A 13,081-nucleotide genomic window follows, 5' to 3' on the forward strand; every position below is an offset into this window, starting at 1 on the left:
CCTCCACTCCCAACCTGATGTATGTGAGTTCCTTCCACTCCAGAGGCTGGAGCTTTCCCCAGGTGAGCAAGGGAATTCCATCTTAACCTCCTCCTTACTGACAGCAAAGCAACCCTGCTCTCCATCCCACATTTTCAGAGCAGCTTTTGAGTTCTTCTGGCTGAGGAGATGGATTAAAAAAAAAAAAAAAAAAAAAAAGCCATCTCAGCACGAATTTTCTACCTCTATCCCTTTCCTTTTTGAAACCAAGATGAAAGGATTAGCGCTTTATTTGCCTTTTAGTCCAGGTGGGCTGCTCTGCTAGCCTCTGCCCCATTTACCATTCTTGCAGCTAACAGCTGTCTGGATTGCAGCTGCTTTTATGAAAGAAGCCCTGAAATGTGCTACAACTGGGCACCTGGCAATGCTGTACCCATTTGTTCATATTGAAGGAACATGCGAGCTTTTCATTTTTCACGGCAAAGGGAGCTTTTTAATGACTTCAATTAACAGAGAAAAGAACTCCAGTTAGCTCTTGCTATACAAAAAAAGTGTCCACAATGTCATTAAAACGAGATTTACAAGTGTCATAACTCTCAGCAGCATAGTCAACAATATAGCCAATCATTACAACTGAGCACCAAAAGAGAAGAGGGGAATATCATACCAACCGAGGAACTGGATGAAAAGAAAGAAGTATGGGGGAAAGAAGGTGCAGAGGAAAAAAGAAAAGTCTTTTTTTCTTTTCAGTCTAAATTGATTTTATTCTACAAAATGCTATTCAGTTAAAATTGTAAAAGCAAAACCATTGTAATATGTTCTTTCTTTCATAGCAGCAAGCTTTCTCTAACAAGCTTTTTGTTTTAGTGCAAATAGTGTAGGCCTGTAATTCAGTAAAATAACATGAACAGAAAAGAGAGAACACCAGAGAGAATGCCTCAGAGCTGAGATTCTTCAGGAATGAAAGAACTATATCAAGATCACCAGGAGCAAAATAAGGTCCCACTTCAGCAGTCATCTTTAAGAACCTCCTTGGCAGAAATTATTTCATTGCAGACAAACAGTAAAAAAGAAAAACCATGATCTAAAACTTTTGAGGAAAAAAAAAAAAAAGATAATGGTGCCCCCAAACCTTCAGTAATCCTCATGGTCGCCTATTAATCACTGAGGCTTAATTCCACCTCTGACTCCCGCTTCACAGCAGCAAAATGCTGCTGATGCTTTCAATTTGGCCCCAGGAGAGTGGGATCAGAATCAGGCCCTTTTTGTATCTGAGGATCTTAAAGCAGACTTTAGTGACACGAGTAACATCGCTCTAATAAAGATGCACTATCCCTTATTGATGTTACTTTTGAACTACACAGTATATCAAGATATATACAACAGTTTATCCTCTCACTGAGCAAAAACAATTGGATACCTATTTTCTACACATTTTAATATGGTTTTAACATCAAGTAACCACAAACAAGAAAGTGGAATAACCCTTTAATCATACAGGATAGGAGGGGAACAATTAAGTAAAACAGGATGGGATTTTATTATTATCTTGTATTCTGAGATTTGTCCTGAACTCCACCTACTGTTCACAGAGGAATGATAATGCATCTTTAGAAACATATCTCTTTTTACATTTTATACAGACAACAACAAAACCCAGAATCTTTTATTTAAGGAATCAAAAAAAAATATTATTAGCCTAAAAAAAGAAGATTGGAGTATTTTTAATGCTTTCTTTATTATATCCAAGTCTTAAACAGAAAAAAAAAAAAAAGATGTAAACATGATAAATAAATAAGAAATAAAATTTAGATTGTTCCCCCCACCTCTTAAAATGTTCAACTTGGCCTTCCTAATGAAAATGAACTTGTGTCATAACAGTAAGATTTCTTACATTTCAGAAGTCTGTTTTAGAATGAAAAAAAAAAAAAAGCAACACCAAAAAGGAAAAAAAAAGAAAAAGGCAACAACCAAACACCAAGAATGTGAGTTGGGAGGATGTTAAATTAGTGGCGGGCAGATCTGCTGGAGCAGGCACAAGACGGCTGCCTGCCAATAAATAGTAAGAGACCAGGGAGAAGGGAGGTGTCTTAGGTTTGTTTTCATTTTGTTTTTTCTTTTCATTTAGGATGAAGGCCAGGTGGATCCTACATACAGTAAGCAGCAAAATTAAAGGTTCAGATGAACTAAACAGATAATTTAAATAATAATTATAAAAAATGCAACAGAGAGCTACTGTCCCCAGCATGTTGGTCCCAAATCCCATCATCACACCACAAGTAGTTTGAGACTTACCCAGTCTCCACACCTACGAGAAAGGAATATATGAAGGCAATGCCACAACTGGGAGGGGGGAAGGAGGAATGAGGGCAAAACTGGAATGGCAAACATCAACTGTAAGCTGAATGTTTCCTTCAGTCCAGTTGCTACTGCTCCTCCCAGTTTGGCACTGATTAATTTACGACGTTATGAGAGGCTTTGTTAAGCCAATCACTACGGGGGTTTACCCAATACCAGCTGAAATTCCCTGGGTCCTTTTCTATTGACTTCAACAACTTTTGGTCAGCACTAGTTATTAACAGCTCCCACACTCTGATAACATGCAGAACATGGAGACACTAAATTTAGGAATCGGCAGGGGATTTTGGGGACAGGGAAGACAATCAATTCCCAAAGAGAACACAAGAAAAAAAGAATGCAGGGCCAGACCAAAACAGCAGCAGAGCTCAAGTTGTACCTGGCTGCCAGAAAACAAACAAAAGTAAGGCTGATCCACAAAATACAAAATTCCAGAAACCAACGATCCCATCACAGACATCCTCTGAAAGATTTGAGGGACAAAATGGGCAGGCACAAAGTGTTTGGGGCTTTTTCCAAACAGTAGAAAATAATCCTCTTTTTAAGCAGTTTCACATAGCTCCCATCAGTATCACAGGGCAGGAAAGGGGATCATCCCATCCTGTCTCTGAGAAGGTCAATGACGAGGCAAGAGGCAGCGGGCAAGGACCAGCTGCAGCTCCTTTTGGCAATGAATTCAGCGACCAAAAGCAAAGGTAAGTTTTTGTTATTCCACCAGTTATTCCACCTGAGGAGGCACCTGACTTCCTGAAAACCCTAGGAGGGATAGATGTTCCTGATGTCCCAGGAGACAGAAATACTGGTCAGCTAGCCTCAAAAGTAGCTGTATCACTTTAGGATTCACCACTTGTCGGTGCTGCATTCTGCTAAGAAATGGGTGGAAATGACATGCAGAGATATTTTATTGAACAGCTTTAAATTCTCAGCCTAGACCGGCCCAAACAAGCATTTGGGAAAATGGAGACAGAGAAGCAGTAGTTTCACCTAAAGTGATATCATCTACATAAAACCCGAGGAAAAAGAGGATCCTCTGTGCTAACTATGGGAAATTTAAGGTCTACTTTACTAAAAAGGAAGTTCGGATGTACATTTAAGGACAGTAGAACTCCTTTACCAATTTTACCTGTTGTGTAAGCTCAGTTTGAAACCTCTAGCACCGTTATAAGGATGGAAGTGTTTAAGCAATAAAGAAAAGAATCCCAATCAGCTTTATGAAGCAAAAATATCACTCATGTATTTATTTCTGGCAGGTTTGGTAAATACTTGGGTTTAAAAATAATAGTATTAATAAAAAAGCAAAGTCTATCTTTAGAGCCAAAAGTAGTGTCCCTTTGAAATGACTCAAGGAATGGGCAGTGGCCAGGGTTTGCGGGAAGCCAGCTCTGAGTAGAAATCTGGTTCCACAAGACTGAACCCTATTAATTTCCAGTGGAGTTGGTGGCAACTGCAGCAGTTTTGCATCTCATAGGACTGGCTCTAAAACTGTATATTGCATTTCTCCAGGTCCAGCCTGACCAAGAAATACTCTGGTTTCAGTTGACTTAAAAAAAAAAAAAAAAGAAAAAGAAAAGAAAAAAGTATATAAAAGAACAAGAAAATATCACACCAAAATAAATAGCTGCCACCACAGCTTCAATAGGCAGGACCAAAGAGCCATCCCCTAAGTGGCTTAGCTGGCAAGCTGGGCAATCCTAGTGTGCACAGGGTCACAGTTTGTCAGTGCCTTGACATCAATAGGGATGGAGCTTGGCTCCAGGTAGGAAAAGGTTACACACATTACTGTTCTCAGTAGTGAACATCAGCACTGGAGAGCTTGGGCCCTCTGTGAGCACTTAGTAGTAGCAGCCAAGCCCACAGGCTGGAGAAGACAAGGACCCAGGGCTAGGGGAAGAGCCCTCTGGTTTGGTTTTTCGTCTTCAGGCCAATCAAGACCAAAAAACCCCTATCAATTACAATGGAAAAAAAACACAAAAAAGGCCAAAGACCGAGGTGCAAATAATGCTAATCAATTTTCCTCTGCTGTCAATGTATCATTTGCCAGAGTTTATGGCTAATATAGCTCTCCTCTAGTTCAAAGAAGTCAAGACTTCAAACATGCCATTCCTGCCTGGTCAGGAGTGCCATGTGGCCTGTGCTGTGCTGGAGGTTGGACCCCTACCCTCCCCTTAATCTCAGAATTGGGAATCTCTGAGCAAACAGCACCCACCAGTAAGAGCTGGTGGATGCATGCTGCTTTGTTTCCCAACAGGGACAAAAGTCAGCAAGGATACAATCAGCTAGTTTCACCCCCTTAGCTGCTGCCTGTCTCCATCGTAGATTTATAGACATCTGGTGCCACCTCCTTTTCGTTAGCATGTTCTGCAAATATGCCCAAGGGGAGGGGAGAATTTACTACACAGAAAGAGATCAGCCTCTGAGTCAGGAGCTCTGATGGGAAGGAAGATGCAATACTCCCTAGACACTCGGTAGCCTAAGAAAAGTAAACAACAAGCAGCAGACATGATATCCAGCAAACCAGGGTAAAACCCTGCCAAAGACACTGGAAAGTGCCAGACCAGCAGCTTTTGAGGCTACTTTGGCCCTGAGATGCTAACTTGTTTTTTTTTTGAGGAGCCCAAGGGGATAAATATATCTACATTTTAAAAGAGAAAGGCTTCCATATGAACCTCCTGCTACCTCTGTGCCCCAGGCTAGAGATTACAAGCTCTGCCCTTGCTGCTGAGCTCTTGGGCTCCTCTTGGTCCCCCTCCCTCCTGGTCCTCCCAGCTGTCCCCCTCCTGTCTGGGCAACCTACATGTTTCTCGCAGCCGCTCCCAAGAGGAAAGGTCCTAACAAGCCTTTAGAGTTCAGAGCAACCGGATGAAATGTAATGGGATCGACAACATTGGAAATGATAAGCGCAGAGAGAGAGAGGGCAAGAGAGAAGCTGCAAGATCAACTAACCAGAATGATTTAGGCACAGAGCACAACTGATCAGATCAATCCAAAAAGGAAAGGGATGACTAGCAACTGTCTGCAGCTCGCCTTCAGTCCCAGCCAGGAGTGCTCCCCAAGTCCACTATGGCCACAAAGAGGTTTTCATAGGCAGTCCTTACAGAGGGGACAGCACCCTCTCCAAACAGTCCTGGCGTGTCAGTCCCACCCTTGCCGTTGCCTGCCTCCAGGGAGCTGGTGTTGGTCCTCACTCTCTTTCCTGGAGCTGTAGCACTTCCCCATCTTTGTTCTTGCTGCCCTTGTGCTTGAACGATCCTGTGCCTGTCTCTAATCCCACGGAGAGGGGCTCCCCCCATGGTGCTGTGGGTGGATGTAACACACTGGCAAAATGGGGGACTGCGGGGGGATTACAACGCCAGCAAGGTGGGAGAGTTCAAGGAATCCGAGGACTGGTCCCCACTGCTGCTGCTCCTCCGGTGAGCTTTGGAGCAGGACTCAGAAGGGGAGAGAGGAGACTCCTGATCTAACACGTTGGGGTAGGTGAACACCAAGTTGGAGGAGCCAGGAGTGATGGCTGGTGTTGAGGTCACCACGATGGGAGTGTTGAGTGCCTCCTCCCCATAAAAGCCTCCAGCAATGCTGATGGGCTTAATGACAGACCTCTGGGCTTTGTCAAGGACCAAAGAGGAAGATGGGATCTCTTCTTCCACAGGCTCCTGCTTCACCACCACTGCTCCACTTGTTCCAGTCCGAACGCTCTGGAGGCTGCTCGACGGTGGGCTCCGACGTTCCTCGGGGCTGATTTTGCACACAGGGCTGTGAGCCACCAGCATAAACTCCAGCTTCTCCTTCTCCTTCTGGAGCTCAGCAATCTCCTTTTGCAGCACTGACTTCTCCTCCTCCAACACTTCAGTTTCCTGCAGACAAAAAGGGAATAAATAAATACCAAGGGCTCTGAAACTACTCCTCACCTGGCCATCAAGTCCAGGTCCCATCTGGCAGAGACAGATACACCCCAGACTCTTCACGAGCTGAGCAGGCACCAGGTCATTGCCAATTGAGCATCTTGTGTTTCATGCATCTACTAGTGGGCTATTTCCAAACTTAACCAATCTAAGGGTTATAAATAATCTTCTCATGAACTCACCCTAGTTTTATGATGGCCAGCTTCTGCCACTCTGTCTTGACCCGTGACTTCAGTCTTCTCCCTTGCTCTCTGCCTGACAGACACCTTAGCAGAGAGGACCCAGATCTCCTCTCACTGTTTTTTTGTTAGGCTAGTCATATTCTTTTCACTTAGACAAGAGTTAGTGTATAGCAATCTCTAAACTGTTTCCATTTTCTTTCTGTAGTGCGTATTCCAGATTAGGTCTGACACTTGCCTGACTCTTGCCCAAAGGACTAACACATCCCTTGACGCATCCTACGATTAACACATTTACCTTTCCCATGGTCACATAACACTGACGGCTCATATTCAATCTGTGAGCAATTAGTCCCTTCCCATATGAGGAACTCATAATTTCACAAAGAACTCACCCTCAGTCCTTCAGGATACGACTTCCCACTTTGCACTCCTCTCACTTCTATTACTTTAGTCATGACATTTATGTAGGATGTCTTGCCTCCCTTACACTGAGAACACCTCCTGAATTCTAGTCAGAAGCACATTTCACTGGTGTGCTTTCACTGCTGCTGCTGTGCTTGTTAACAAGATCACTGGATAAAACCAGCCCCAGGCTGGTCCTTGAGCAGAAGCACTGGAGCTTTCCCTTCAGCCTCTTTCAACACAACCCATCCCTGCTGCCTCTTCAACCAGTCCCTTACCCACCCCTCGGTTCCTACGCTCAGCCCTACCTTCTCTATCTTAGCTAATTATTACCCCTGTGGCACCAGGGCACACGTCTCTGCAGTGCTTCCTTTTTGAAGGAAGGCAGTTACCCCCACCCCATGCACAAAGAAAGGCTGTAGCTTTGACAGGTACACATAACATCTGCCTTGTTTTCTACTGCTGTCAGATGATCCTTCCTCTTCAGTGCTTTTGTCCTTACAGCCTGCCTTTGAAGCACACAGCACCTTTATTTTCACTTACGGAAGGAGACCAGAGTCAAGAAGACTCATGCTAGTTGGGAAGCCAGAAGAGAAGAGAGCTCCTAGGACATTCTGGATACTCAGCAAGGAGAATTTAGGGTCCTGAGCTCCAGGCCCAAGTCCTCCTCATCCTCCAACCACTGTTGATGTAGGAGCAAAGCTACTGGGCAGCCTTGGAAGGGGAAGGCAGAGTGTCTTTTGAAGCATCTTCCTCGAACATGCTAGTGGAGGAAGAACAATGCCCTTCGAACTGGTCCGAAGGGCAGGAGACAAGGAAGGAGAAACGTATGCAGAGCACGTACCGCCTGGAGTTTCTCTGTTAGCTCTCGGCGCCTGTTACGACACTTAGCAGCTGCCAATTTGTTCCTCTCTCTCCGGATCCTTCGCTTCTCTTCTTCCTCAGGCGACAGCTGTGGGCAAGTGCCAAGAAAATCCACAATCAGATCTGATGAAGGCATTCCTTTAAGTTTGTGAGGATTTAACCGCAACACAAAGGAAAAAGGCCTGATCCAGCGGGATGCTGAGCACTCCCCTCTTCACTGGTGTCAGCAGAAGATGAAAGCACACAGTATCTCTGCCTGCACCAGGTCTTAGCAGAAGGGTGAGGAGAAGATGGAGCAGGGTGCAGGGAGAAGATTGTGTAAGAGGACAGTGAATCTGCACCAAGGCCAAACAGATAAAAGATGCTCTGATTGTTTCACAACTTGGGTGGTACGTTAAGCAAAACCAGAGCATGATGTTGTAAGTGCCTCTTTCTTGAAAGAAAATATCTGCCGTTTCCCACACAATAATAGTTGCTCGCTTAAAGGTCGGGGATGGGATAGAGGGGGACACAGGGAAAACAGCAGAGCTCCCATGGAGTCCGTGAAGCAACAATGATTTATACCACCCAAAAATCTGACCTCAAATTTTTGAGCACTCAGCTAGATAACATACTGCTTCTTGCATCAGCAGGCAAGGCTCCAGTGATATCAAGGGCTTCCTGAGGCCAGCTGACATCCTCACTGATGTAAATCAGGAGCAATTCCATAGGAATCCATCCAGCTACACTCTTGCGAAACCAGCGGAAGCGAGCAGGAGCCCACAAGACCTGGTCAAGTTATGCCTAGCTTCTGGGGTTTCGGACGAGGTTTGACAAATCCCAGCAGCAGCAGAAAGGTTTGTGCTGCTGCCGAGGCCAGGGAGCCGGTAGAGCGGCACGTGGACAGGGTGAGCACGGCCCAGCTCTCCGCTGTGGCACACGGCACGTGGGAGCCACTGCAAACAGACCACCACGGGGATTCAGGGCACACGCTCAGCTGGGCATCCTCCTCCCCTGGGGATCCACCTCGTGCCCTGGACTTCAGCCTCACCGAGCTGGTGTGTGCTACAGGGACTCTGGGCTGGCGACTACAAATCAAAGTGAAACCTCAGCACCCTGCAAAGCACGTGTCAGGTCTCACACAGTGCCAGCAGAGAATGGAAAGAACCACCCTTTCACAGAAGCTTTCGGTTTTAACATCTTCATGGACTCTCAGTGTTGCAAATGAGACATCCACCCTTTTACTATCTTTTCTTTTCATTGTTAGTTTTACTCTAACCTAACCTCGTTCTGGTTTGTTTTGGCTTCCTCTGTCTCCTTAATTTTGATGTTTGGAGTTTCAGTGAATTTACTTCAGCCTCTGGGCATTCAGCTTGCTCATTTCTGCTTTTTTTCAGGATCTGATCTGTGCCTGTGATTTCACCTGCATGTAATGCGAGCCCCTGGATGCTCACTGAGCAACACAAGCACTTCTAGGACTGCAAGACACAGGATTTAGGCCCAAAAACTTTTCCGTCAGCAGATCACAGTGCTCCATTTTAGGGTGAAGAGTACCTCCATTCTGCTGGGCAGCATATTTCCCCCAGTAAGGAGCCCCTGCAGGCACCCCTGCACTCTCCCCTCTACAGCTCTGCCCACTCCCTTTCCAGCCCAGATGTGTTCACGGTAAAAATGTATTTGTACACAAGTATCTACAGTGTTGCGAAGCACTAAGTATGCACACAGAAGCTATGCTGACTTGGGGCCTCTGTGCACAGTTTTCAAGAGCCCTTCCACGCTTTAGAAGCGTAGATCTCATTGAAATATACTGGGAGCAAAATTTCTCCTCCCAAGGCCTTCAGTCATTTTAAAATTATCTGTTTCGAAAGCTCTGCCTTGTAAAAATAAAATAAAATTAAAACAAAAAAATCTCATAGACAGGGCTGAAACCCCTAATCTAGACGTTCTTAATATTTTACCAGGTCTAAAAAGGAATATTCCATCAGTGGTTGCTGGACTAGTTTGAAAGCAGTTGGATTTGGCACTCTTTGTGCCCCTGCTGTACGTGTTATCCATAGCTTGTCCAAGCCCAATACGTGCACTCACTGTCAGGAACATTCATCAAAACAGGCTCTTTTCATAAAGTGTTACACAATGTTTTCCAAAAAGGCACTCCGATGGGGTGTTCAAAGCACCAACAGTGGAAACCTGAGCCAAAGAGCCACGGTAAAGTGCCCGGGTACTGCCTTAGCACGTGTCTAATCAAAAGGACTTGGCTTTGAATGACCCACAATGAACGCCTTGCAAACAAGCCACAGGCCAGGAATTGCTTGGCAGGCATCCTTCAGCAAATAACTCTGAACAACAAATAAAGCGGAGAATATGGTGATCTCTTCACGGCCAATTTGTGAACACAGAGGCAGCATTTGTCAAACAAATTAGTTGTTGCTAATTATTCCTCCAGTTCTCGTGAGACCTTCCTTGCCTTTGGACACCAGCCCTGCACGCAGGAAACTGGGAAGTAGCTCCAGCTGATGGAAGGGGCTGGCACGTACCCGAACCGCCACGGCTGCCCCATTCCTCCTCCCAAAAAGGGGTCCTGAGTGCACCCATACCAGCTCCCTGCACAGAGGTACTGCTAAACTCTGGCTTTAACCTCCTAGGTCTAAACCAGACAGCAACTCCACATAAAATAATCGGACAGTGAATCAAAACAGATGACGTGGAAGTAAAAGTAGGGCTGGTGAGACTTATTAGAAACAGCCCTCACGCAATAGTGTGTGCTCTTGTATGGAGGGTGTGCAGCGCGTCTCATTACACTGCTCGGCAGCAACCCACACAACTGCTGCTTGGGAACAATTTGGGGAGATCTCGTTTATTCAGATATATATTTTTTAAAAAAAGAAATCAGCCTAGCAGTGTGAATAGCTGTTCACCAGACAGCCCTGGGGAAAGCTGTTTCTTATTAAGAAAGAGATCAACTAAGAAGAGATCAACAGGGCTTGAAAGGATCTCCAGAAGAAGATGAGGTGCCTGTATCTAGTCTACTGCCCTGCAGATCCAGGGTGCCAGCTTGATAATCTCATCAGGAGGCTGAGCACAGGGCAGCAGGGGTACAAGCCACCCCATTTCAGTTATGAAAATGCCACCAGGTTTGGAGCAGAAAAATCTCTTACAAGATCACCACCTCACTGCTGCAAAGAGATCAAGCAACTGCATGTTTGTAGTGGGAATGTGGATTTGGACCCCAGATATTCAGAAGGCTCTCGCTACTAGAGCTGAGGTGCTCTAGAGAGGCTGTTCCTCCCTGCATGATGCTGGCTGGTACTGGGGGTATCATACAAATTGAGACTGGAGCAATGCTAGCTGCCACAGAGCAGACAGAAAACCCTAGGTGATGTAATTCGGGTGTCAGATTTGTAAAGGGACCTACATGAAAGCTCTTCTGCTTGCTTGGAGGTTTCCTTCTGCCTAGAGCAGCAGAGACACTCAAATTGAAACCCAGGGCTCGACTTCAGAGTTTCACCTGCTTTTGAAACCGAGCCACAGTGTGGCCCAGTGGTGCGAAGCATTTGATGAAGATTGGGTAAATCTCACCACACAATGAGGAAGCAGCATTAAGAGTCAGCCTCCAGCTTACACCCTACGGTACCCTAAGAAACCCCGGCACCTGTACAGTGCTGGGGATGGACCTCAGTGCTCCCTTCTGGGACTGGGAAATCCCAAGAGGGGGCAAGGGGGAATCCCTGTACATCTGTTTTAAAGGCACTCTCAATGGGCTCTCCCCACTGCGGTTACCTGCTCGTCTCTTCGTCTCCGTCCCACTGTGGTCCCGATGGTTTTGATGACACCAGGGCGCTGAAGGGCTGTGTGTCCGGCCACCGAGGACAGCGGGGGCAGTGGGTGGCTGTAGGGGTGCGAACGAGAGTAAGGGCTTGACATGGAGGTGATGACGGTGGGCTGGACCATCCACTGCAGGTCTTGGCTGGTTGTGATGGCGTTGATCGTAGGGATAAAAGCACTGCCTGATCCTGGCATATCTACTCGAAATTTCTAGGAGGAGAGGCAGAGGAGAAGAGAGACAGAGAAGAAAAGAAACCGTCAATGAAAGCAGAACATAAGTGGTTACTCCGAAACCAGCTAGGCCCTCAGGAGTGGCACCAGTGAGGATCAAAGCAGCACCTGAAGCAAAAACACCAGCAGCTGGTGCCTCTGCAGCATCCCAGGCTGCCCCTGCCTGCCACAGCCCCCTGAGGAATCACTGGGCTCAGGCACTTTCCCTCTGGAGCAGCCTTGCCCCTCTCCCAGCCTCCTTTCTCTTCCCTCACAAACCTCCCCAGCCTCCCCTCCCAGGCAGGGTCCCCACCGCTGCCACCTCCTGCCTGTGCCACCGCTCCTTCCGGTGGGGAGCAAAAGGGGAATTCAGGAGTTTCTAGAGAAACATTTCTCAGTGAGCCCAAAGAAAAGGAAGAGAAACTTCAGTTTTGAAATGCCCCTACCAAGAAGGGCAAACCCTTCTTCTGCCACAGGACTGCCCTGAAATGTGGGCTTGGTCCACAGAGGGTTTGGTATGGCAAGAACAGCAGCTTGCCTCTTCTGCAGTGGTTCTGCACTTGCCACACACACAGGGCGAGAAACCCGGCCCCAGGATGGTTACGTGCGAGGATATGTATTTTAATAGCAGCCTATAAAATAGGTCTTAGGATTCAGATCGGACAAGTTCCCTGCAGCTCTCTGCACTGTCTAGACAAAACAAGGCAGCAGTAAAACCAAGGCAGCAGGTAATGATCGCCTCCAAAATACATGTACACCTTGTTTCAGACAGAGGTAAATCCATCTGGATAATATGCTGGCACTAAATTGCAAGGAAAACAATCGCCTGTCCCCGGAGGGGGAAGAAGGGGAGAAAGAATGCTTTTGTCTATGCTGAGCTCCTTCAGGAGGCTTTCAATGGTTAGACTGGGATTAACAGACAGACATGCCTTGCTCCAGCAATCAGTGTGCAAGGGACGGGGCTTGTAGGACCTGCAGCCATCACCACCACTGATTTGTAAGCCTTGAAATGATTCCGTGAAAAACACGCGTTCTTGGGTCGACAAACTGGCTTCCCAGAGAAGCGAGAGCCCTTGCATCAGCCTGACCTCAGCTCAGGTAAGCGTCCCAGATAAGGGACAGCACTTCAACACAGATTTCCTTTTCAGGGTGTGCCCAGTTGAGCACCTTAAGTGCTTTGTTAAACCAAGGCTACTGCAAATAGTATTTCACATTCTGATAGCTACAGCACTTTGGGCCAGCATTAGCCAGCTGCCAACGCCTGGAGAGCAGGAGATCCAGTCTGAATACTGACAGCTTTGGACAGCTGAACATCTAGCAAGAAAGGATGAGAGAAGGAAGGAGTGAGTCAAGTTAAGCAGGTGGGGGAATTACACAGAGAAGATG

The 13,081-nt window shown here is 46.5% G+C and overlaps 1 protein-coding gene across 1 annotated transcript in view; it reads right to left on the reverse strand.

The window, feature by feature from the left end:
* Positions 1 to 448: 448 nt before the first annotated feature.
* Positions 449 to 13,081, reverse strand: part of FOSL2 (FOS like 2, AP-1 transcription factor subunit) — an 18,103-nt gene continuing 5,470 nt past the window's right edge. The window contains exons 3-5 of the mRNA XM_027898250.1: positions 11,441 to 11,695; positions 7,665 to 7,772; positions 449 to 6,188 (exon numbers count right to left, since the gene is read on the reverse strand). Coding sequence (XP_027754051.1) covers positions 5,679 to 6,188; positions 7,665 to 7,772; positions 11,441 to 11,695 — 873 coding nt within the window. The 3' untranslated portion in view covers positions 449 to 5,678. The remainder of the gene's footprint in view (positions 6,189 to 7,664; positions 7,773 to 11,440; positions 11,696 to 13,081) is intronic.

This window comes from Empidonax traillii, unplaced genomic scaffold, assembly GCF_003031625.1.
Source record: "Empidonax traillii isolate 1590-97213 ecotype Southwest subspecies unplaced genomic scaffold, ASM303162v1 scaffold586:size682069, whole genome shotgun sequence".
Classification (NCBI taxonomy): domain Eukaryota; kingdom Metazoa; phylum Chordata; class Aves; order Passeriformes; family Tyrannidae; genus Empidonax; species Empidonax traillii.